This window comes from Chanos chanos, chromosome 4 (assembly GCF_902362185.1).
Source record: "Chanos chanos chromosome 4, fChaCha1.1, whole genome shotgun sequence".
Lineage (NCBI taxonomy): Eukaryota > Metazoa > Chordata > Actinopteri > Gonorynchiformes > Chanidae > Chanos > Chanos chanos.
This window is the reverse complement of record NC_044498.1, coordinates 14257026-14283251: the sequence shown is the minus strand read 5'-3', so window position 1 is coordinate 14283251 and position 26226 is coordinate 14257026. Positions and strand designations below refer to the sequence as shown.

Below are 26226 nucleotides of genomic sequence, written 5' to 3'. Positions count from 1 at the left end.
ACTGATCTCTGCACCCACTATTAAGATCATGTTCGAAAGTTGCTGATACAGTAAGGCGTTCTGTGAATTACATACATATGGATAAGACGAAAAAGCTTATCAGAACAGGATCATCCTCATTAAGCTGATTGCCATTATTCTTGCCGCTGTCAGCTGAGGATTTTGGGAGCTTTGCATTCTCTCAAGGTCACTTTTGTATTCTCACCCCCCTTGTCGCTTCCTAATATTCTCTCTCTCTCTCTCTCTCTTTTTTCTTCAGAGTGTCAGAGGAATCCCAGCTGGGTTTACTAAGCTTACATTCCTGTGAAATGACCAGATCTCCTGTGTATCCTCATGTGGAGATAGCAGTTGTAATTGAAGGAGAAATCAAGATGCATTAATTTGGTCTTTTCCCATGGATTTTGGGCCAGCAAATTTCAACACCTTGACGTGTGTTTGTTGTATTTCACCACTGTTTCTTATTAGACAATCTAATCCTCTTTGGGCTCTAAAAAATGACCGAGGAACCCTGTGAACCTCAGGAACAGAAGATTGTGCATTACATATGTGTGTATTTAATGTGAAAGGTGCAGTTACAGCTTGTCAAGCCCAATCAGCTTGAAAATTCTAGAACCTCACTTTGGTAATGACTGAAGATCTGTTTGCCAAGAAACTTCAAGCCTTAAATGGGAATATGGGACCTCCCATCTCAAATGTACAAGGGACACCAGCGGTACCCAAGATGGGTGTCCGGGCCAGAGTGTCAGACTGGCCGCAGAGGAAGGAGAGTAGCCAGTGCCCTCCACCAAGGTATGACAGCCTAGTGACAAGCTTCCAGAATGGACAGCCCAAGCAAACCACACCTGAGACGAAGCAGAGCCAGGGATCACTGTCCAACTGTGGCTGTCTTGAGACCAAGTACGGGCTGGGTGAACTCATGAGCCAACCACCCTACAAGGGGTTTCACCCACTCCAGAAGAGGAGCAACAGTGATGTGACCATTAGTGACATTGGCGCAGAGGACATGGATCAAACTGCCATCAACCCCAATACAGGTGCATCGCTCCACCGAGAGTACGGCAGCACTTCTTCAATCGACCGACAGGGACTATCAAGTGATAGCTTTTTGGCCACCTCAAAGGGATACCATCCAGACTCCCCAGAACAGCCAAGTGCGCCACCACCGCTAGGGTTTCCTGAGATGCTGCGCTATGACACCTCTCTCTCACCAAGTTTACAGACAGCAGCCCAGATAGCACGAGGGGACTTTGTCTGCATCTCAAACTTGGACTATGTAGACAGCTCTCTCTTCTACAGAGGCGAGAGGGCTCTCATTCAGAGGCAAAAAACGGACAAGAACGAGACATCAATTTTCAGACGACTGAAGAGCACAAAGGGTGACGGCAAGCAAAGGCAACTCGGTGATCATGAGGATGGCGGCAGACTTGGACGGCCCTTAAGCTTCCAGAGATGCTTCGCCCACTATGATGTACAGAGTATTCTTTTCAACATAAACGAAGCAGTGTCTAATCGTGCTAACCTGGCCCGAAGGAAGAACACAACCACTGGGGCATCTGCTGCATCCCAACACCTCTCTGGTGTACCAGGGGAGAATACTGATGTCTTACCAGTATGCGAGTCACCGCTTGGTAGTTTTGAGGACCTTGGTCAAAAAGCTAGCACTGATCCTGATGAAGGAGATGGGAAGAGCAATGATCTGGTTCTTAGTTGCTCTTATTTCCGGAATGAGATTGGTGGTGAATCTGAGAGGAAGCTGGGACTCACAAAACCAACCAGCCCTTCTTATGGTGCTGGAGGGGAGAGTTATTTGTTGGATGCCACCCTCAGTGCCCGCTGTACCAATTCTGGGGTGTCTGTGCTTGAAGTACCTCGTGAGAATTATGCAGTTCATCGTGACTACGCCATAGTCAAACGCTATTCCATTGAGCATGTTGATATGGGTGCATACTACTATCACAAATTCTTCTACAATAAAGGTAAGAGAGAGAGGAGACTTCATTGCTATACCACTGTATGCCACTTACTGTTAAATTATTCTTCATTTGTGTTTGCTTCCCATGCAATACCTCAATGGTACATATATGATGCATTTTTGAAGTCACTCAAGTATAAAGGAAATGCACTTTGGTAAATGTGACCAAAACTCAGAGGAATGATTCTTGACACTGAGCTTTACGGGGAGGTCATGACCGTGCTGCATTGCATGTATTATCCCTTTAAATTATTGAGAATACTCTTAAGCATAAAATGAATATGTGTTGTAATGGAGCATGCTAAGACTAAAATCTTTATGGTTTCACTCTCTGCCATGTTCATGAGCACATTGAAAGTACAGTGATATTGAAAGTACAGTGAGAGATTGTATAATATATAGACTTAGTTTTTAGTAGGAGACTGATTATTAGAGTATTGTGTAGAGTGTGTGAATGCACGTGTGTGGGGAAGATATGTGTGGTGGTAACCCTGCTATACGTTTACCAGCACACAGAGAAAAGCCTCTGTAGCCAATAACCACATGATAACCTTTATTTCTTGAAAATATACTTTTATTGGTATCGTTTTGACAATGTTGTTGAAGTTACATTTTCCATCAGATTTTATTTGAGTTAAAGATGTATTATGCAGTAATGATTTTACTGATGGCTTGATTAGGAGATAATGTGCCATTCTCCTCTGTCTCAGAGCATCAAAACTACTTTGGCATGGATGAGAATCTAGGGCCTGTGGCTGTCAGTGTCCGCAGAGAGAGGCTGGATGAGGGGAAGGAGGGGGTTGTGTATAATTACCGTGTCGTTTTCAGAACCTGTGAGGTAAGGCATCTCCGTAGTCCAACTTGTTATACAATCAGTCAGAACAATAGAGCTGCTGTGACTGTAGACCAAAAGACAGTTTAGGTCAATAAACTAAGTACATTTTTAGATTCACATAGATTGGTGTCATAATATTGGAGACAGACCCCTATAATTTACCACACACACACACACACACACACACACACAGAATTAGAGAGAGTTAGACAGAAGTGGTCTTGACCATGACTGTTAAAACTTTGTGTCATCTGACTAAAGTTGTGTCATGTGAATGAGTCACAGCACAGAACAATGGAACAATGGAAACTGTTATCTATTTTACAAAGTTTAAGAGGGCAAAAATAACCTCTCTGTTCATATCGATTACTGTTATCTCTGAAACATATTCTACTGACCTCTTTATATTCTCCATGGAACCAGAATCAAAGCACTTCTGGTCTGTTGTTGTAACAGCATCGATTTTTTTAAAAACACCAACGTAACATGACTGATGTCAGTCCTTTAATATTGATTGTTATGCATGGTAATACAGTTCCATCTACAACAATCCATGGCTTTCTACACTTCAGTTATGTTCTCTGTTACTATCCAAATGAACTGTTTTAAAACACAGAAGATCTTTTATATAAGCACTGGCATTGGGGAATCTTTCATAGGGGTGAGTAGATAGTTCACTCTGAGAGCGGGTGAATGCACAGCAACATTCTAATGTAAAAGCTAAAACGCCTGTGCAACATCTTGCTCAGTTAACTAGACTCAATTATTTATGGTGAAGACTAGCTGGGTGTGTCGCCAGAACCAGTACACTTAAGATTCCATAGGCATCAGTGTAAATGTCGCGTATAACCTCAACAAGCTTGTCTCATGTAAAGTGTATGCAGGAATGAATAATGAACTGTAATACTGCCCAGTTTTAAATTGCCATCCAAATGAAGTAAGCTATTCTCTCCCTGTTGTTCTCTTGTCTCTCTGTCATGTCTTCCCAAGCTCACCACTTTGCGAGGTTCCATTCTGGAAGATGCCGTGCCCTCCACGGCTAAGCATGGCACTTCTAGAGGTCTGCCCCTAAAGGAGGTGCTAGAGTACGTTGTGCCCGAACTTAACATCAACTGCCTAAGACTGGCCATTAATTCACCGAAAGTCCCTGAACAGTTGCTTAAACTGGATCAGCAGGGGGTGAGTATTACTGTCGTAAGCCTCAGAAATAGGTTTATGGAGGAACAAAGAGAAAGAGGGAAAGAGAGCGAGAGAGTTCTTCATGATTTGTGCAGCAAAGATCACCTAAACGCTCTGTTGCCTTTGCACACCATAGGGCTCATTATGAAACTCTTGGGGAAAAAAAGGTATTTGATTGCATCAAATAGGATTCTTTTTTTATTGTTCAGTGCTGATCATCTAAACGTATTTCCAAAGATTTCCAAAGAAGCCAAGCCCTTTTTTGTCAGGGCTGCTTCTCTGCCATGTCAGTCGGGGAATTGAATAGAACACTGCAGGAGAGTGGTATCTCATGATTTATTGACTTACCTGCTCCCCTTATCGATCCCACTGAAAATATTTGCTCACCTCAGGGCGAGGGAAGAACAGATAGGCATGCAGTTTTACTAAAAATTGACCGAAAGGAATCTGATACGTGGAAAGGGCTTGATCGATACTGCAGTCATGCAGCGGCTGGAGGAGAAAATCCTTAAGTAATGCCCTTCAGTGTCTCCGTAATATGCAGCCCCATCTGTATGTAAATACGTTTTAAGAATACATCATGGCACAGTGCATCACTGCCAACACTAGCCATATGCAAAATTAACATTCAAAGTCTACTATTATCTACTATTACGGATTTTAATGGTTTTTCAGCAACAGTCTAGCTCTTATCTGACACTAGGTTTTCATTCAAGGCATACCGACTACTTACTGGCAGGACCGTAGACAGTATCGCCATGACAACTGCCTTAGCGACACACTGTGCCTACTTGACCTGCCTGATAGAGAACCTTCCAAGTGTGACCACCAACACTTACAGTATGAATTGGAGAAAATCGTTTCTCATTTCTCATCTCTTAGCTTTGGCCATTTTCCTTTGTTGTCTAGTCACCAAGAGCCTTTAGCTCTCCCTCTATCTGAAAATAGCCTGTTTTTGCGCGGAAGTCATTGTGGATTGTGATTTGTGGTGCAAAAATATGTTGCAATTATCAAAATAGCACCAAAGTTGCCTTGGACTCTTTCTGAATATTGAATTGCAGTTCCATCACATTATTAATTGTATTCAGAAATCTATATGCACAATGTGACAAAAGAAAAAGAATAACAAAAATCGCTCCAATATTAAAAGCACTGTTATGATTACCTCAGTTATTACATTATGAAAATAGTGTGTCTGTCTGTAGTAACTGGTTTTATTTCTCACTAGTACCTCTTAGACTCATAAATAATGCAGGAGCACCAGTGGAGCAGCGTCAGAGAACAGCATGCATGTGATTATTGTCCTTTCATGTCTCAACCCAATGCTTAGATTTATAGCACACTTAGACCGGCTATTTCAGTGCTCCTGGTGCTAAATGCATATTGATTGCATCAGAAGAAGGGCTTAACATGATTAAAAGCCACAATAATTATGCATTATTTAAAACCAGGAAAACGCTCTTTACTGAGAGACACTTACATCAGTGCTTTTTCAGTAGGTTTGAATTTAATCTTATGGAAAAGTTCAAAAGCAGCTGGATTTCATTTGACAAAACATTCCAGATTTCTGGATCCATAACATCTATTCAGTCTAATCTGATCTCTCATTAAGTAGCAGATGAGATTACCGGTATTGCAGTTAACCTTCTCCTGTCTTTGTCTCCAGCTGAATTTCCAGCACAAGGTGGGCATCTTGTACTGCCAAGCAGGCCAGAGCACAGAGGAGGAAATGTACAACAATGAGAATGCTAGCCCTGCCCTAGATGAGTTCCTAGACCTGCTAGGTCAGAGGGTGCGGCTGAAAGGCTTTACCAAATACAGAGCACAACTGGACAATAAAAGTAGGCCAAACATGATATCATCACACTCCCACTAAAACATATAGTCATACAGTCTCATTGACCAACACAGATCAGAATCCTCTATGAAACCTCTGTAAAATAATTCAGCACCTTTGAGTAAGGACATCTTACATATTATATATTGACCTGTAATACATCTCTCAACATCTAACTCTGAGCTCTGAACACTGACGCATCATGTACATGTTTGATTATAGTCCAGAGTATTATTGCAAGATAACACACATGCTTCATCACTGGAGATTACAGAGAGGTTTTTGTTCATTTTTATTCTAAATGTACCCTACTCTTCTCTCTCTCTCTCTGATTGCTATGGCAGCGGACTCCACTGGGACTCACTCTCTCTATACTACATATAAGGACTACGAACTCATGTTCCACGTGAGCACTATGCTCCCCTTCACCCCAAACAACCGTCAACAGGTGAGTCAAATGTGTAGTCCACAGATTACTTCTCCTGCAGAGGGGTTTATTTTTTTTTTTTCCTAATTTTATTTTTCCAAGCTCAGATCTAGCACTCCTTGCAACATGGTGAACCAGTCTTTGCTCAAGGTGAAGGGTTTACCTGTTTTGACCTTGTCCATTTCTCTTTCCGCCGAACGCATGACAACTTTAATCTCTGTATTTTTCGTAGTGTATATCACACTCTATGTCGTAATAAGAGACTTCCAGTATCAACTCGTGCCAAATGTCCCAGTTGCTGTTGATTATAAAAACCGAATACAAACATAGTGAGTAGACTTTGTTGTCATGGCAACAGATAAGATGCTGATTCCCATCACAGTGCTTTTCCATATCTTAGAAATGAGCTTTTTTATGTCCATGGTAATGAACAGCATGAATGGGCAGGAGTAATTCTCAAAGACTGGTACATTGCCTTGATGAAATTAATTTCCTGTACCTTCACTCTTCATGAAAATATTGGTCATTCAGTAAAAATTGCTAACAGTGAGGACAGACTCAGCAGTAAATTGAGTTAAAAAGGGTCAATGCTGATTTATTTAGTGATAGCCCTCAAACCACAGCTGATTGTATCTCCTTGAGATTAATCATTTGAACAAAGGAATTAGTATCTCCATTTTGTTAAGGGAAGAGATTTAGAAACACAGGGCACGTTTGGGGGAACATTGGTAGAAGTGGGAAGGAGAAAAGATATTGCGTGCATCTTCGAACAATATTAGGCTGATTTGTGGGATTTTTTTTCAATGCGCTGTGTGGGATCATGACCAGATCGGTAATCTCTGACTTTAAGCCCCTGAGAATCTTCAGAAAAGCTTCCCTTCCTTTATCCTTTATCCAGCCTATAACCGTGTCTTATCCTGTTTGTTTATCTCCTTTGTCAGCATGTGAAACAGTACAGAACAGGGTTTTTTTTTAAAAAAAAAAAATCATCTCGAATTTATTGTGTGGGAGTCTACTGAATTGTATACCCTATCTAATCTTGTGACCAAACTTGATCCTATTAGATGTAAAATATCATGAAGTGCTGTCATGTTGTATAATGTTCGTAATGTGTGTTTTGTGTGCGTTTTTTTTTTCACTGTTCAGTTGCTGAGGAAGAGGCACATTGGGAATGATATTGTCACAGTCATTTTCCAGGAGCCAGGTGCCCTCCCCTTCACTCCCAAGAACATCCGCTCACACTTCCAGCACGTCTTCATCATAGTCAAAGTTCACAACCCCTGCACAGAACACGTGTGTTACAGGTGAGAGGGGCGGTCAGTTTTTGATCTTGCAGAGATTTTTGGTCAAGTCTAGCTGTCCATCTTGAAAGAGTGAACTGTTTCAAGCTCCCAATCAGTCTGCCACCACTTTCAGACTTATATGTTTTTTCCCATCAGTGAAAGACTTTGTAACTTTGTATAGGTGACTCTTGTGAGGCTTGTGTATCACACAGAGACAAGATTGAACTGTTCAGGTTTAATAAAAAAAAAGATCATCTTGATGAAAAAAATGGATATGTATGCCTTTCTCATATGACTGTGACTGTTTAATATAATCTCTCCTCTAGATGTGGGAGTTGGATTAAAGAGCATTCAATTTCAGATCCTGTTTACTCAGTAGTGTGACTTTTCAAATGTCTGCTGATTAAAATGTCATAACTGAAAGAGGTTTGAGTCTGTATTAGTGGAGAGATGATTTTCATGTGTCTGTAATATATTTCTGAAGTGTCTGTATAAAACAAGGAATATAGTGAAATTGATCTCGGAATCATTCTGAATGTTTTTAGAACCTCTCACACCATAGTTTAGGTACCACAAATGAACTGACATTAGAATGCTCATTAATTTGAACAGCTTTAAATTAAAACTACTTGATATCAATAGCATTTTAAATATATTGAATTTCTTGTTAACCAGTGTGGCAGTCACCAGATCCAAAGATGTGCCTGCATTTGGTCCTGCCATTCCCAAGGGTGTCACATTCCCCAAGTCAGCAGTTTTCCGGGATTTCCTGCTCACCAAGATGATCAATGGAGAGAATGCAGTACACAAGTCAGAGAAGTTCCGTGCCATGGCCACACGTACCCGCCAGGAGTACCTCAAAGACCTGACCGAGAACTTTGCTAGTGCTACTCCCATTGATTCATCAGGGGCCAAGTTCAGCTTCATCACACTGGGCGCCAGAAGGAAGGAGCGATGCCGTCCACGAATCAATGCCCACCTCCAAAGCACTGGGGCGATCACATGGGCAGTGGCAGCCAGGGATTTAAACCTGTCCATTGACATAGGCTGCCTGCTGGCCATCTCCAATGAGTTTGTAGCACTTATTGAGGAAGCAACCAAGGAGGTGGTTTTTAACTGCTACTGTAGAGATGTGATTGGTTGGAACGTGTCCACCCTGGCCGGTCGGGTGAAGCTGTACTATGAGCGTGGTGATTCTGTTGTGTTCTCAGTGCAGGATGGATGTGGGGAAGATGTGCGAGAGATCACTCAGCGGTTGGAGGTGAGTGTATTTTTGGATCAAGGACAGGTTCATGTGAGGTTATCTAAAGACTTTGGTGTTAGCACTCAGGTGTGGGTTTGGACTTTGGAGTTGTGTGATTGGATTAGGATTTGGGAGGATTTAGGGTCAAAGGCTTTGGGATTAGCATGTGGAGGGGGGGGGGGGGGGGGGGGGTAAGCATCAGCAACTCTCTCTGCTTAGTTACACACAAGTAAAAATCTCACCATGTAGATAACCTGATCTTTGACTTTAATGACGTGCTGGGGAGTTTATGATGGGTAAACATTTGAGTGAGTTAATTATGCTGTTGCCTGGAGCCAGACCAACACAGTGCAATCAGTCAGCAGGAGTCTCCCATTATAATATCCTGTGTTTACTGGCCACTTAATAGGTTTGGCGTTGTCAGAAATTTGTTTAAATTGGATTTGACTGTTGCTCCTTTCAGCTGTTACATCATGTTTGTTTTTTGCTTGTTTAATTGGTTTTTATTTGTTTGTTTGTTTGTTTTCACCTTATGCTACTGCATTGTCTTTCCATTTATTATTCTCAGATCTTTAAATATTACATAATTATTTTCTCTCCAGACTGTAGTCCACTTTATTCCTATTCTCAATGAATTACCAAGCCTTTCCTTAGATGAATCAGAATCCCATGTGCACATGAAAGAGCAAATGTAAAATACACTGGGGTTCAAGGAGAATTTGGTTAAGGCTCGGTGTAACAGTCTCAACACTGGCCAACATCTGCTGACCATCTAAGTTATGAGCTTTGGTACTCTACTGACTTATAGAGCGAAAGATTATCTGTTTGCCTGTTTAACCACTTCAATCTCTTGAAGGGCTTGTTTGTAGCCAATTGGAATAGGTGCTAAACACATTATACTTACAAACACTAGGTAAGGTCAAGTTAGGTATTTTAGATTTGGCCTCACTTGAAAAGCATAGAGAAAAATTAACCATGTAGCTTTAGTTTCAATCAATGGGGATTAATTAAGATTTCATATATCCATGTCTCTGCTGGAGAACATATGTCCTTTTTGCTTTTGAGCTTTATTGTTTACTTCTGTGTTCAAAGATTGTTTTAATCAAAAATTGTTCTGCAACACTGCTGTTTACAATGCCTTTACCCACAATTGTCCCTGAAGGCCTTGCTGTTCCAGTGACCAATTTTAAATTCCCTTTTTGGTGGTTAAAAAATGTTGGTTTCTGTTGTGGACAAATGGTACAAGCTCTTCCACTCGTCTCATTTTTTCTCTGTGTCCTCCAGATGGTCACCAGGGGTTGTGAGGCGATTGAGATGATTTTGCGAAGAAATGCACTGGGTCAGCTGGGTTTCCACGTCAACTTTGAGGGCGTCGTGGCAGATGTAGAGCCCTTTGGTTTTGCCTGGCAGGCAGGTCTGCGTCAAGGCTGCCGGCTAGTGGAGATCTGCAAGGTAGCTGTGGCAACGCTCAGCCATGAGCAGATGATTGACCTGCTGCGCACTTCGACAACAGTCACCGTGGTGATTGTTCAGCCATATGAGGATGGCACCCCTAGGAGGTATTGTATGTCTGTACCTACCTGTATCACATACCACGCTTCACAGACCTAAGACAACCAGCACGCCAATGTGTGAAGGCTGTGAATTCAGTAAATGTCAAACTCCTAAAAAAAAAAAAAAAAGCATTTACGGGTAGCTGTAGTCACAGTGGACTGCAACTTTTTTTTATGTAATCTAAAATGGTAGATTCTTAAGATTTGGTTGTTTTTTTTCTGTGTTAAGGTCATGTGCCACAGCCTTATAACTAAACTTTTAGCATGTGCACATAACTCATGGACAGATGGGCTGTGTCTGGTTTTCTCAAAGGTATGAAAGAGTGGTACATGGACAGAAGCCACTACAGAAATTGCTGCAGATGTGCAGACTAATCCTCTTATTGCATTTTAATTTGTGAATGATATTATGGTATGTTGCACCATCCTCTCCAGAAGGAAAATCAGACAAAACAAACATGCCTGAATGTCATGTTACTCTGTGTCAGTGGCTGCTAAGAGGGTTTAAGTGAAATAAAGGCTAAAGAACCGGACTGTATCAAGTGAGATTTAAATATTCCTCAAGTTCTCTCACTGAATCTAAAGGCCACAGACCAGAGGTCTCTCATACAGCAGTAGGTTTCCTTTTTGTGGTGGAATTAGATTTTTTTCTCTTCCAAATATTATGTTCAGAGCAAAAATATGGCCACCGTGATTGTCAAGCACTGATGTGAAAAGAGCAGTAACTGCATATTTGTGTTTCTGAAACTAAGCTTAATTGAAACTGCCTTGTGTTGGAATCATCGTATTATAGAATCTATTATAGATTGATTGCTCATGTGCGTGTATGAAATGACTTCGTAGTCCCTCCCAGTCATCAAGATGTCAAAGGTCTTTTATCTGAAGACCACAGAGAGCTCTATTGCTCTACTGCATGATGTGTCTCTATGCACTGATGTAATTAAAATCAACAAGTTTGTCACCATTATGTAAAGAGTCAAAAATATGTCAGAGATGGACTGCTTTCTCATGGCAGTTTGTTTTAGTGTATAAATAAACCCAGCGGTTTGTAAATGAATGGAGCAGTGAGCTGATCAATCCGGCTATTCTGGGAATTTGACAGCTCAGCTGTGATGACATAATGCTGCTCATTCTTTCAGCCAGAATATGACCAACAATAGTTTTGTTTTCCTCCAAGCCAATTCAAAGCCAATTAACTCCATAGCCACTGAGTGCATGAACTAATCGGCTCATTAGGTCACTCCATCTATTGATGTGCTTCTTCGAATCCCAATGCAGACTGTTCATATTTACATCATCATGTGTTCAGATGGAACCTCAGTGTGTCATGATGTGTTTGTTGTATGTCGGACAAAGAACTATGAGTAATGTAAAGCAACTAGGTCACACATTTGGTTATGTCCAATGTTGGTGCTTATTTGATTTTTTACCCTAGTGCTGTTTATAGTGTGTGCATAATTTACAGCACAAATACTTCCTTTTTAGAACCATACTTGCTCTTACAGATCATCATAAACATTTTCAAAGATGGCAAGTTAGTGCTATTATCAAATATTGTTTTTGTAATGGATGTGGAGTCATTCATCTTTTGATGAGTATGAACTCTGTGGAAGTATCAAAAAAAAGCCAAAAAAAAAAACAAAGAAAATGGGCTGGAACTAATAAGATACTTTGTGTGGATGCATGGTCACTAGGATTAGAACACAAATTGTTTGGTTTGATTTTGACAGGGGCTATTCAGAAATGTACCGGATCCCAGTAATGGAGTACAAGACAGTGCTTGACAGCGATGGCATCCCATTCAGGACGGGCACTGGCTGGCATCGCATGCCTTCGATCCCAGGAGCACTGCCCCTCTCCCGGAATTCGCCCACACAGGGGCCCTCCCCGAGCCAACAGATGTTCCGCTACACCCAGACAGCCATCTCCCGCAGCACCTCCTTCGACAAGAAGTATCAGGATGGTGCCAGGTAATAACAGCTGTCTTCACTGTTCTATTCTCAGCATCTTTACTGAGTTCTCCTCTCCCCTCTGACTCCATGCCAGCAGCGTGTTAGAACTTGTTTTAGGTGTGTCTGTTCCTTTGAGGTTATATTGTAATTGGATTATTATTGGACCCATTGTAGACCGTTTATGTTATGTCAGTCCATTTTTTAGAACATGGTAATCATTGTTTAGTTAGAAATTGTGTGAAAATGAATCATATTTTTGAATTGCTAACCTCCTCTGACCAATGCTAATTCCAGAAACCACATATTACAATTCTTTTTTTCCATTGTGAAGAGCAGTTATTATCTCGATAAAGAAAATATAACAGCCTTGTTATGTCGTAGGGCTTAGAGGGGCCGACAGTGGAGCCGTGTGGTGCGTGAATGTTTTATGGAGCTTCTAGTTGCCAAAGATCTCCTTTTCAGTCTTTGTGGATCCCTGCTGTGCTATGTCCCCTCCACAGAACCCATGGCAGCTGTTTTCGTGTGTGTGTGTGTGTGTGTGTGTGTGTGCGCGCGCGCGCGTGTGCCTGTGCCTGCCTGCTAATGTGTGTGTGAGTTTTGTGCATAAGTGTGTGACTGCACTGACCATTGCATTAATGAAGATTGGACAGATCTGTTCTGTCAGGTCCCTGTCTTGTCTTAGGCAGTACTTTCACACAATGCATGATGTCATCGGGCCAAGTTAACAGATGTCTATTTATGTGGCAGTAACCTTTGGTATTAACGTGTGCCTACAGAGCATATATCACACAGTGTCCTCAGGCATATGCAAACACATCCAGATCTTAAAAAATCAAAATCAGATGGATTATACCAATTTACTTACATCTGAGCTGTTTGTTGTGCAATGTCCATTCGGGTACATTTCTGTTATGTGTTCTGAGATTTCATTTCATTTAGAACAATTTTAGGGTAGTACTAATGACGAATGCAAATTATATTTTTAAAAAGGTCCCAGTCTTAGCATTATTGCCATCATAATCCAAGATCAAAGACTTTTTTGACTGTCTGACACAATTCATGCTTCAGTACTTCAGTCTCCAGAGAGTGAATTTTGGCTTGGTTTTACCATGGCGTGTATGTTTAGACCAGTAACAAAAACAGCACCTGTTTCTCATTAACGCTGTACTGGGCTGGGATATCCACAACATCTTACCAGCGAGAAACATGAAAAAACAAGCTGGCATTATGATTTATAAAGGTGATATTCGATTGCTAGCACATTTTTACTGTCGTTTGCTGGTTTGTCTTGGAAAACTGCAGGGGAAACCCAGAGCAGACCACAGCGGGACCATTAAAGATGACACATGTAGCCTGCAGGAATGTGTAAAAGTTAAAAAAAAAAAAAAAGAGCATGTCTTTTGTACCAGATTGTGTGAGCTCATTGAGGTTTTGAACCCTTCCCTTCATCTCCCTTAGCCATACAAGGAGCTCCTTCCAGCCAGTTAATTGGAAGTTTGATTCCCTGGTGCTGTTGAGCTGCCAGCACCTCAAGATGAGCTGCTGTATGTGCATGTGTGCGTGTGTGTGTGCGTGTGTGTGTGTGCGTGTGTGTGTGTGCGTGTGTGTGCGTGTGTGTGCGTGTGTGTGCGTGCGTGTGCGTGCGTGTGTGTGCGTGTGTGTGCGTGTGTGTGTGTGTGTCTGTGTGCACCATCTGAAAGAGCATCACCTTTATTTCCTTCTAACCAGTTTGCTCTTCTGTCCTGCTGCTGGGATCTCTATTTTATATGCACATGATTTGAAGTGGACTGACATTTCTTTTGCATGTGTGTGTCTAATTTTCCCTCCAGAATTTTGCAGCGATGTGCCCCAGATAGCTGGGAGCCAGTGACCCTCTCAGCTATGAATAGGGCTTATTTTGACAGTGTCTCCTCCCTTCTGTTTTGAGTGTGGGTAGATCATTTTCTTGTTCTGTCTGCTCCCACAGAACTTACTTTTCTCAACAAGTTCCTTGTTTCCATCTTTGTGCTGGTTTTGCAGGGTAATGCAGGACTTTGAGATGGTTCAGAGCCCCACGGGTAACCCAGGCCAACATTACTGCAGCTCTCCCAGTAACCAGTCCACATCCAGTGATCCAGGCCCCTGCGGAACGTGGACCCAGAAGACACCCTATGAAGGGTAAAAACACAGTTCATGTGTATTCATAGCCAAAGAGCTTGTGTGAGCTAAGGCAGCCTTAAGATCTCGCAGGATCATGATAACAGTATTCAGAAGAGAGGAGTACATAGCCTCAGCATACTGGTACTGAATGCTAGCCAACCGCATCAAATGGAAGAAAAGAAAGCAGAGAAAGAAAATGACTGGCTAGTGTCATTTAATACCCCCTCAGTGTGGCATGTATGTTATGGCCCCTTGGTCTTGCAAGACCTTCCTGACCTTCAGCTGCTCAGACAGACCAAGCGTCAGGCTAGAGCTGTTGCCTCAACCCCTCAGCTCATGTTGCATGTTTCCTGCACTGCCCAGTGATCACACAACAGTCAACACACAGCAGTGGAGATCCCTCCCTGAGAGATACTGTTACCATGAAGGAAATGCTATACGTGATTGCCAAGACTAGCATTTCCTAATGACAGTGAGAGTGAGCAGAATACCGATTTTCCTCTGACAGATGTGACCATTGCCTTATGTCACTCAGTGTGTGTGTGTGTGTGTGTGGTATTTTGGAACATTAAGTTTAGCTCTACAACAGACTGTTCTTCTGCTGGCACTGAAACGCATGCAGTGTCACTGAAAAGCGTCTGTAATTTTAACTCTGAAACTCACAACAAAGAGAAGCTCTCTGTTGACCTATCTGGTCTCCTCTTTTTGTTATACAGGTGCCATTCACCCACACTCCATGAGCAGCCTGAAGATAAAGAGGGAGAGAGGGGTGGTGACAGGGAGCCCAAACTAGAGAGGACCAGGTCCGCTGGTAAGGTCTCATTTGCTCTGTTGGTCTCCATGGACGTAAATGGATTTCAAGATATTGCCTCACACTGAGTGTCATGTGAAATGAATGAAATGACCAACAGTGCTGACTTCTTTTTCAGAGGCCAAGTGGCACATCCCATCCACAAAGATCCTGAACCGTGGCCTGCAGAGACAAGGACCTAAAGATTCACCTAATAGGTTCCCTCATGTGAGTCATTCAGTCTTAACAGTGTATAAAACAAACTCAGATTTGGATTTCATTCCTGCAGATAAAAATCAAAATGTAAACAGTTGGAAAGCTTTGAACGCTGACTATGAATAAAGACTTTGTATTCCTGGTCACTCTGACCTAGTTAAGAGTTCCCACCGCATCTGGTTTCCTGCTTACAAGAGCCTAGCCTGATTGGCTACTTGAGTACATAACCCTATTTCAGGAGTGGATATGATGTGCAGTCCCAGTTCTCTAACAGCGTGTATACACGTGTGTGTTTGAGGGTGGAGGCACTGAGCGTACCAGGGTGAGATGTATGGGATAGCAAATGTATAGCATTTTTTTTTAGGGCAGATACAAGGGAGGGGTTTAGACACGCACAACCCGAGAGCAGGGAAAGAGGGGGTGGGTAAGACCCGATGACGTGCATAGCAGATGGGGCATTATATCGGATGCAGTCACTGGATCCTTATGGGAGTCACTGGTAGAAACCAGAGGATGTCTCCATTCCTATAGCTCCTCTCTGAGAGGGCCTGTGCAGCAGAGCTGAGTAAAAGTCCCAGTGATATATCAGGCATGAAAAGGTCAGCCATCCCTATGTTGATGTTGACTGCGTCGCTGCTAACGGCAACGTAGTTAACGTCTGATTTATTTACCCATATTTTCTCTCATTTGTTTAACTGGTTTCAGATGATGGTTGTAGACTGTTTTATGTACCGATGTTAGCCTGGTAATTTTATTATGAAAAGTCGACTCAAAGTGTTTAAAAATCCTAGGCCGCAATTACCATACTGATTTTAGCTGAGGGGAGTGCGTGATGTTTTTATGTCAGGATATGGTGGACAGTGGAAGAATCTTCCTTAGCAGAGTGCCATTAAGTTTAAATATCATCCACTCCCCAGTCATTTGAAATGGCTTAGATTCAGCAAAAGCAATTTAAGAGGATAATCAATTATTCATTTTCCATTAGATTGGTTGTAATGGCTGGCAATTCTTTTTGTCGGACAACTGGAGCTCTGCCTACTTGTATAAACATTGGGCAATAGGACCCTTCTTAACCTGTTTTGATTTTGTTACATGTTGAATATGCAGCATGCAAATATTACATCTGTATTTTGAGCTTTCCCAAGATAAAAAAAAGTGTGGATTGTAGATCATACATCTTGCTTTCAATGACAACTTTTGTCGGCTGTCGTCTGAATTTTTAAATTGTTAGCCCTCTGCACAGCTTTTACTTAAGTGTTTTAGAGCTGTTGCAAATCATGATTACCTGTGTGAGTTTGATTATAAGCACTCAGTGTTTTAAAACGATGTTGTAATGCTCCTGTAACGCGTTTGTAACGTATGTCCCTCACCATTACTCAGCAGTCACGGGAGAAGAGTTCCCACAGTCACTGCTCCAGTCACTCCAGTAGTAACACCCTCTCCAGTAATGCATCAAGCGGCAGCGACGACAAGCGCTTTGGCTCTGGTGACCCCATGGACCCCGAGTCACTCGGTCTTACCTACATTAAGGGTGCCTCCACTGACAGCGGCATTGACACTGCTCCTTGCATGCCCCCTCCTCCTCCTCCACTGCCCCTAACTGGGGTAGACAGCGCACGGGTGGTGTTGAGAGACGGGAGGGGAGAGTCAGGGCTCCCTTGGGGGCTGGAGTACCAGGGAGAAGGAGAAACAGAGGAAGAGAGAGAGAAACTGTTCATCACTCAGGGATATGTCGCGACCACAGCCACTGGACACGCCACTGATGGCAGCACAGGAGACCTGAGTGAAATATCGTCCCTGTCCAGGTAGAGAAAAGAAGAAAATGAGATCACTTTCTGATGCTCATACAAAAACCCGGGCCCAGGTTTTAAGATCAGTGTCAAACTTTGCTTTCTTGTATATTACTTGCATCACAAGTGACAATATATAAGTTCAGGATCAAAGCTCTATATGATTTTTTTTTTCTATATTTTAGTATTTGACATGGAAATTACACACTTCCTTCCCTTTTCCGTCTCAGACACAAGTCCTATAAAAATATACAAATTTTATGATGTTAATGGTTGATCTTTTTTTTTTATCAACATTGGTAGCAATGTGCCTGCCAATGTGCCTGTACAAAGCAGAGCTTGCTGGTGGTAAAACAATCTGTCATTCAGAATGGTAGACTGAAGATAAGTAGACATAGGCAGCCAAAACAACACATTTTTTGCCTGAAGCCTCCTGTCGTACTATACCCGTATTCCTTCTCCAAAGAAACTGCCCCCTGACAACAGGAGCTGAAACTAGCTGCAGGAGGCTTAATGGAGATGGTTGTGTTGTAAGAGGGCTGTCTACAAGCACTGTGTTTTCTGCTCACTCCATGACATTGTAACAGCAAATTGTCTATGACAAGAATGCCCTAAAAACCTGTTAGCCTCCAAACTCATTACCCAATCCTACTAGACAAGTAAACGGCTATCGGGCGACAAAGCTGGAATGAGACTGCAGACCTGTGCCCAGTAGAGAAAGCTCTGGTTGCTTCATTCCCTTAAAGCTAAAGCAGGCTACCCTGCCTGGAGGTGTGGCTCTGCTGTTCTGCTTATAGGTGTTACTATGTCTCTGCCATCGCATGTTTTCAAGAAACTACCCCATGACTCCATTAGTTTTTTTAGTCAAATGTGAACAATGTGCCTTTATAAGAGCAGATTAATAATATACTGAATCAAACCAACCGGCAACATCTTAATAAGGTTCAACTGTTTTAACAACAGCCCTATGTATATCTGCCCCAATCCAAGACTAGAGGTAAATTGCTAAACCCGAAGAAGATCATATGTTTGTGCTGGAAACCCATGAAAAGTCCTCTGATCTCTTTCGCTATATGTAATTACATCTTGCTGTCCTATATTCCTAGTGGATCTCGGCACTCTGGCAGTCCCTTGGAACGTGTCTCCAAGAAAAGCAACTCCATGGATTCCTCCAAAGTCTACATCATCTCCCCTACAGGCACTGCCCCAGGCAGTGGTCTAGACAAACATGACAGCCAGTCACAAAGCAACAAGTACCTGAGCGGTTGGAAGAAGACTGAGTGTGACCAGTTAGTGGAAGAAATGGATCAATCCAGAGACTGTGGGTAAGGAAGGAAGTTTTGGTGTTGAAGTACAAACTTCACAGTACAGTTAGAAAGAGAAAGCTAAGCCACAGCATGGTGAATCAATCAGAGGTTGGCTATGTGCTGTGAGTTTACTTGAAACACAACACATTTCTTGGAGGTATACTGACTGGCACCTTTTCATATAGTTGAGTGACATGCTTCAGGTCCTTCAAGCCAACAACACATTCTTTTCTGGCAGCTTACCAGTAATGATCGATGTCAACAGACATATTATATAACTTCCATCAGACGGAGTCACGACAGAATCCACTCGGCACCTGTCATTTTATATTAGCAGTTCTTGGAGCAGAATCCCAAAGGCTTGCAAAGATTCACCCTGACAATTAAAGCATCAGCAGAGCTGGCATATGAATAAGAAGGATGAGACTGAAGTCCTCCTAATCCATGTAATATGTATGATACAGAACTATATTTTTGTTGTGTCAGGAGAAAAAGTTACTCTGTAGAAAGTAGTAATTATCAACTTTTAATTTTATTTTTCTTTTATGTTTGGCTTGTTCTTTCAGTGGATCAGAGGTGTTATTGTCTTTTCTCCTAAAGACACTATTACGGAAATCAAGGTACTAGGTTATATGCTGAGTTTCAAACTGCCGTCTTGTTCTCCTTTGCCCCGGTAGAATCACCTACCCTTACTCCTGAAACCTGGCTTACAATTCCTATCCCAGGCTGAATAACCCATTTTTGTCTGCCTGCTGGTTAATGTTTTTGTACCACCCCTTTCTTGTGTGTCCACCAGGCTTTGCTATTATCTTCCCATTTCACAAGGAGAAGCCATTCCTGCACCCTGCACCCTGCACTCTACCCATCCTTTTCTTTCTTTTTTTTTTGTCTCATGTTATTAACTCTCCATTCTCTTTTTTTTATTCTCAGACAACTTTATTTGGCAGACCCATCTCAGCTGATTGGTCCTGATGGAAAGTTCCAGAACACTCTCTCTAAGGAGGGCTTCCTCAGGATGCTGCTATCTGAAACCCCTCCGGGTCATGGCGACAGAGGCAAGGTGAGCTGGACCTACTGATGCAAAACTAGTGTTTACAAATTAGAAATGTCAGGCAGTTTCTTGAGCATAAAAGAGAGCGTGATGGTGTGAGAGATACTTCAACCATTAGATAGTGATATAGAATATGCCTGGTTTAATACCAATGATTGATTAATTTATTGATTGGTGAATCCAGTAACAATGTTATCAATATTTAGAGAGATCCTTACTCTCTGAAGACCCTCTCCACCTATTACAATCATCCCGCTCCATCACTATCCTGTGACTCACTCATTCATTCTGTTTAATCCTTTCAAACGGCTGTGATAGCAGTTACACAGTGCACTTCTCAGCTGTAATTAGACCCAGCACACTGAGCTGAGGACCAGTGTAAGGTGACCCATGTTAATCTTTTCCCAGTGAGGTTAGAATAACCTGTGCAAAGGTTAATGTTGCATTTTTATTTCAAACATTATGGGCCACTGTGCATCATATCAGGTCCCCAGACTAGACAAAGGTAAGTCCTGCTTTCAACATACAATAATCAGAGCATCTGTCTAGACCAGCAGAAAGGATGTGGAGACATATGAAGTTTCAAATGAGCCTTATTCAATATTTCTCGGATATTTGAAACAGCTGATGGTCTTGTTAATCTTGTGACAAAGTAATCAAAGTTGTGATTTATTGATTATTATCAAACTTAACAATGACAGGACACGCCTAGTGCTGTTCTCAATTGCAGTATATTGGACGTTGTTCACAGGAACAAGTGATATGTATTCAGTCACTGTCATTTATCTCTGTGCGCTATGCGAAATGAAATGAAGTAAACATGACATTTTTAAAAACTATTAATTATTTAACTATTTATTCATGTATTATTTATCATTATATTATCATTTATAGAATGCTCACAGTCTGCCTTAAAGTCATTTATTACTTTTTACTTTAGACATACAGCATTAACTCAGTGTTGTGCTCTACATACACTATAGTGTCCTCTTGAAATGTGCAAATGCTGATAACTATCTAGGAATAGTTCATTTCAGTATAATCCTTTGTTCTGCTTAGCATTTTAGGCACAGCTTGAGTATCCACTGACCCCGTTCTGTTGACCTGTCTTTTGGACTTCCTCCTCCCTCATGCTGATTTGACCCTGTAATAAAAGACCACCCTCACAGAGACCCCCTATAAGGCCTGTGGCCATCGTCCTTAAATAATAGATGAGGTTGCCATGAGTCTAATAGGTTTCAGATGTAGTGTCACATTCAATACAGCTACAGTATCCAGTGCACTCCCCCACTTCCTCTGTGCTGTCTCACACTCGTCACTCTCTCTTTCTCCTCTTCTCCTCCCTCCCTCCCCCTCTCTCTCTCTCTCTCTCTCTCTCTCTCTCTAATCTTCCACACTTTTCATTTCATTTATCTTCTTATGCCTATCAGATTACAGCCATTGGTCAGTCTCCTCGCCGCACTCTATACCGGACCCTGTCAGATGAAAGTTTGTGCAGTAGTCATCGAAGGACACTGTCTCTGGCTAGTTCTCGGAGCTCCATGCTGGACCAGGCCTTGCCCAGTGACATCCTGTTCAGCAGCACCTTACCCTACCACAGCACTCTGCCCCCACGCATGAGTCTGAACCATGCAACTGGCCAGCTAAAAAGTGAGTCCAAAACCCAGCAGCTGTGTGTGTTCGGTTTAGCATGCAGGTACAAATCAGTTATCTCTGACATGTGACTAAACTCAGTTAGGCTTTCACAGTTTCTAAAGGTTTCAGAAGAACTGAACTGTTACTTCACCATTACAGTTCTCTCCTGTGCTATAGCTTCACCTTCCATGGTTTTCATTTACTAACGAACTGACGGCAAAAATGTGTAGCACTGAATCTTATGGCGGTAACCTTAGCATGATGTTTTATGGAGGTGTTTGTTAAGGTAATAAAGTATGATTAGTCAGGAGGTTTATGGTCCTCAGGGTTTCCTCTGACATCACTCCTAGAGGCTGTTTTACATGCTACATACCACATTAAAGCTGTTTTTGCCTTCAGAGACACATAACTGCACTAAGAGGAGACAGAGACAGAAATCTCATCCATTATTCAAATCCCTTTTTCACCTCCATGGACTCCATATGTGTCTGCTCAGGTCAGAGGCAAAATGGAGTCTTAAGTTGACTGTGTAAATCACTATTATTTCCCCCATCCAAATGTGACCCAGCTGAGCTGATTAATTGTCTGTGTCCCTCTGGCCAGGCGAGGATAATGGTAAACAAGCCATTTTAGATGGTATTTGGCAGAGACTGGCCAGAGTAGATGGGCTATTCTCTTAGGTATGTCAGCGTCTTGAATATTCAGCATTTTTTGGTCACCAGAGCTCTCAAGTGACAATTTTGTACATTAAGGCAGAACAGTCACAGATGTTGAGTCGTTTTGCCATGTCAGTATTTTCCTAATCAAACTGTCATGTTCACCCTACACTGAATACTGCCTCTAGTGTGTTCATCTTTTTTTAAAGCCCATTTTTACAATACAAAGTACTTTAATATTTAACAAAGAGACATATTATATCCAGTATGTTGTCTTGACTTGATATACTTATTTTCTGAATCAAAACATTATTTCCATCTTGCTGTTCTTTTTGTACAGAGATATATAGCATTATTGTGGTGTTTAGCTCAATAACAGACGGTCAACGCTGGTCAAAAGCCATTTTCTAAATTCAGATCCAGCTGTACCAAACCTGTCATGGCTATGCCCTCTTGTGACCTGGGCAGGGCTAATGGACTTAAAGAGGAAGAGATTTGGGTTGACAGGCTGTGGGTGCATTTACAGTGTTACCTGTAAATCTGACTAACTGATGTTGAAATGTGGGTTATCTCTGCAGATGAGATGTGGTTCTCTGATAGTTCTCTGGCAGACAAAGCCAAACTGATTGACGCTGGTCTTATGCCTCTGCCTGATGCCACCTCTGGCCTGGACTGGTCCAACCTTGTGGATGCTGCCAGAGCTTTCGAAGGTATGCCGTGTTAAGCAGAAACATCATTTGTGTTGCATCACCCCAAAACCGTGCTGTATTTGTTTGTCTGCACTTATAGGATGGAGTTAAATTTCCCTAGACATTCCTGATGCTGTCTACAGCCTATTTGGCATAGATTTGCTCTTACTCCCTTTGGCTTTTTTCACCCTTGACACTCCTCGTGACCATGTCAAATGTGCCTTTTTTTTCTCTTTTCTTACTTCCCTTCATTTCCTGTTACCGCCTTAAACTCCATTGTTCCTCAGAGTGTTAATTAGGACTGGAGAGCGTATTTTCAGCATGGAGAAATAAAGCCATTATCACAATATGAGCCCAGCAAGACACCACTTAGAGAAATGACTCAAGCCACTGCTCGCTGTAATTACACATTGGGGCTTTGGACATTTTACTTGTGTGCAATTATGGCTGTTCTCTCACCTTCAGCCACTTACAACAGAGAATGCAGCAGATGATTGCCTTCCACTGGCTTTTTTGGGGGTGGGGGGGGGGGGGGGGGTGGGGGGAGTTGAACAGTTCTTTTTGTTAAAGCCAAGGTTGTTTTTCTAAGAGAGTAGATGGTTAGTAAGTGCATCAGTGAGATGTAACAGTCAGTGTGTTGTGGTTTCGTTCTGGTTTGTGTTGTCTTTCCTTTTGGCTTTGCTTTGCCTTTTACCCCAGTGCTCTTTTAGATTTAAACATGCAATGCATTTGCACGACAACAGTTAAAAGGGGAAGTAAGCCCGTCTGTTATAAAACATTCACAAGTCTCAAGTCAGTCTTTAATAATTAGAGGAGTAGCAAAAACACATTTGCCCCGTTGGCTGTTGCCGTTCATGGGAATTCAAGGATTTGAAGGTTTCGATTTTCCGTTCTTTGTTTGAGGTAATTCTAATCAGTTCTTCCGTCTTTTTCCTGGCAACCTACTGTGACTGTGAGACACTGCTAATGAAATGAATGAGCTTGACAAAGAAAGAGGTGTTACAATAGGTGAGATGTGCTGACTCCTATAGGTGCCCCTAATGAGAAATCTTATTTTGTTTGTGAGGGAGCCATGCCTGGTTGACACATCTTAAAGAGTTCTCAAGGCCCATACAAAACGTGGTAGACTTGATGAAGATATAATTTAAGCGTGCATAAATAGAACTAAGAAGAACTCAAGGACAGTGTCTCACTCTGACTGAGAAAATGTGCGACAACTCTAACAGTGAAAAATGAAAATGACCCTGTCTGCCTTTTAGTCCCGGAATTGAACTTTATCTTTCTTTTAATGCAACCATAAATTGGAGTAGAGGCTTGTTAGTATGAAGGCTTGTCTCACAGATCTTCTACCTCTCCTTTCTTTAAAGTTATCCCTCGCTCTGTGATTTGAAGGTAATGGCTCTGTGTTAGTGTGTTCCCAGCAGCTGAGTGGTTAATGACATGCCAGTCTGACAATGCTCTCCTGAAATCCCCTACAACTGTATAAAATCCCTTTTGCTCTCTTCATTACCCTCAAGATCTTTGAGTGACACTCCTTCACTCAATTAGCCGCTTTGTGTGGAGAATCTCCTTAACCGATAGCTTTAACACTTCTGGTCGAGCCAAAATGGAGCAGAACTTTTTAATGAGATTTCCCCACTGCGTCTCAAAGCACTTTCCTGGATGTATTTAACACTTTTGATAGAGCCTTGCTTAGGAGCTTTTTTTTTTTTACAAGAGCCTCCTTTGCCTAAACTCTAGCCACTGTTTGCTGGTAAGCCCCATATTCATACTACTCATTGTCCAAAACTTGGTTGTGACTCTGGGCAGACACGTTCATTTGGGTGTTATGTTTTTATAAACCTGTCAGATCTGGGGCTGGGGAGGAAGGCCAGTGATTGTGGCTTTGCTCCTTACTTCACTAGTTTTTGTCACAACCATCAACCATATGTACAGCTCTGCTGCTGATTGCTGGATTCCTGTTGTCCTACTAATACTGTGTGAGCCACTGTTCTAGTCTGGAGTGTGTGTTTGTCTTTTGGCTGAGTCACTCTACTGTTTGATATTGTGCAGGGTACCTTTAAACCCAGATTAATACCAGTGCTTTAGCTCTGAAAGGGTTGTTTTTGATATTACTAGACCAGAGTGTGCTATCATTGTGTTCTTTAACAGAAGAGGAGCAGACTAAACATGCACTGGAGAACTCTGACGTGATTAGCAGAAGAGTAGAACATGCGAAAGACTCAGCTCTGGAGACAGGGTAAGTCATTTGTGTAGTCTTACAACTGTGCCCAGGTCAGTTTAAACATTGCCTGCACTTTATCCATTTGTGTGTGTGTGTGTGTGTGTGCGTGTGTGCGTGTGTGCGTGCGTGTGTGCTTGTGTGTGTGTGTGTGTGCGTGTGTGTGTGCGTGTGCGTGTGTGTGTGCGTGTGCGTGTGTGTGTGCGTGTGCGTGTGTGCGTGTGCGTGTGTGTGTGTGTGTGTGTGCGTGCACACAGGTGTTTGTGCGTGTGTGTGTTTTAGCCCGCTTATGCTTGTACATGTGTGGTCCTGTATGTGTTTATGCACATATACACTCGTGTTTGTGTGTTAGGAATATGGTCATTCCCATATAATAAAATAATAGTCCAGTGTGTCGACAGGGAGGGCTCTCCGACTCTACTCTCTGGGAAAGTGAACCAGCTGGAACTGATCCTCAGACAGCTCCAGAACGACCTGAAGAAGGTAGAAGCTTTACGCTGTTCCTCATTTTTATCAGCAGCTCTAACTCTGAGCACTGAGAACACTTCTTATTAATGTTGCTTCATGTGCTTTTGGATCCATCAGTTCTTCTTAACTGATAGAAGTTCTGTTCCAACTGCCAAAGAGAGTTGCTTATTATATTACCGTAGAACTTGTTTTGTGAGATGTTATGCCTGATAATTTCACTTTGAGCTTGAGGCACTATGAAAGCCTCCACCTGGTGCAATTCTATTTTAACTGTCCAATGTTGGTGTGAGTATGTTTGTAGTTCACTTTGTGCTCAGTGTAAATGCTTTGCCACAATTCAATGAAGTAAGCAACAGCAACAACAAAAAAAAATCTAAACTTAGATTAGACTCAATTTAGCCCTCAAAATTTTTGAGTTTTTTTTTTTTTTATATAATAATGTGCTCCGTGTGCTGTGTGGCTTTTGTATTCAGGAGCAGCAGGACAAGGCTATGCTCCAGGAACAAGTGCAGCATCTGAGACAAGATAACCTTCGCCTGCATGAGGAGAGTCAGACTGCAGCCGCTCAGCTTAGGAGATTCACAGAGTGGTTCCTCAACTCAATGGACAAGAAACTTTGAGGCGAGGGGAAAAAAAAACAAAAAAAAAAACCCTCTCTCTGTTACCATAGCAACCCAAAAGTCGTTGCATCAGTGTAATGTTGTCTGATGCAAAATTAGATCAGTCTTACTTTCTCAGCATTTGAATGTGAATATGTCCAAACCTAACACGCTAACACACTAATGCTGAGTCACCATGTCTTTGGTATCTGAGTTTTGGGGGAGATTTAGGTAAATAGAGAAAGAGCATGAGATTAGTGCAAATATACTCAAGAGGTAGAAGACTAAGGAAAGGAAGGGAATTGTTGTGAAAAGTTTGTGTTCATCATACTGGCACTGAAAGGTACGTACATCTGTGAAAAAGAAAATGAATGTAATAAGAGA

The 26226-nt window shown here is 42.1% G+C and overlaps 1 protein-coding gene across 1 annotated transcript; it reads left to right on the top strand.

The window, feature by feature from the left end:
- Positions 1 to 625: 625 nt before the first annotated feature.
- Positions 626 to 25863, top strand: sipa1l2 (signal-induced proliferation-associated 1 like 2). The gene is made up of 21 exons (XM_030772095.1): positions 626 to 1976; positions 2683 to 2810; positions 3798 to 3986; positions 5653 to 5827; positions 6168 to 6271; positions 7397 to 7554; positions 8209 to 8794; positions 10061 to 10335; positions 12060 to 12299; positions 14301 to 14438; positions 15137 to 15231; positions 15332 to 15438; positions 16810 to 17231; positions 18323 to 18541; positions 19090 to 19143; positions 19454 to 19583; positions 21005 to 21224; positions 22444 to 22575; positions 24673 to 24793; positions 25177 to 25258; positions 25717 to 25863. Exons 1-21 carry the CDS (start codon positions 626 to 628, stop codon positions 25861 to 25863), a joined length of 5073 nt encoding a protein of 1690 aa, XP_030627955.1.
- Positions 25864 to 26226: the final 363 nt, after the last annotated feature.

Coding starts and splice junctions, on each gene's coding strand:
- sipa1l2 (XM_030772095.1), top strand. CDS start 626: ATGACTGAAGATCTGTTTGCCAAGAAACTTCAAGCCTTAAATGGGAAT. Junction 15,439..16,809: donor CACCTAATAGGTTCCCTCAT/GTGAGTCATTCA, acceptor ATTACTCAGCAG/TCACGGGAGAAGAGTTCCCA. Junction 22,576..24,672: donor TGCTGCCAGAGCTTTCGAAG/GTATGCCGTGTT, acceptor TGATATTACTAG/ACCAGAGTGTGCTATCATTG.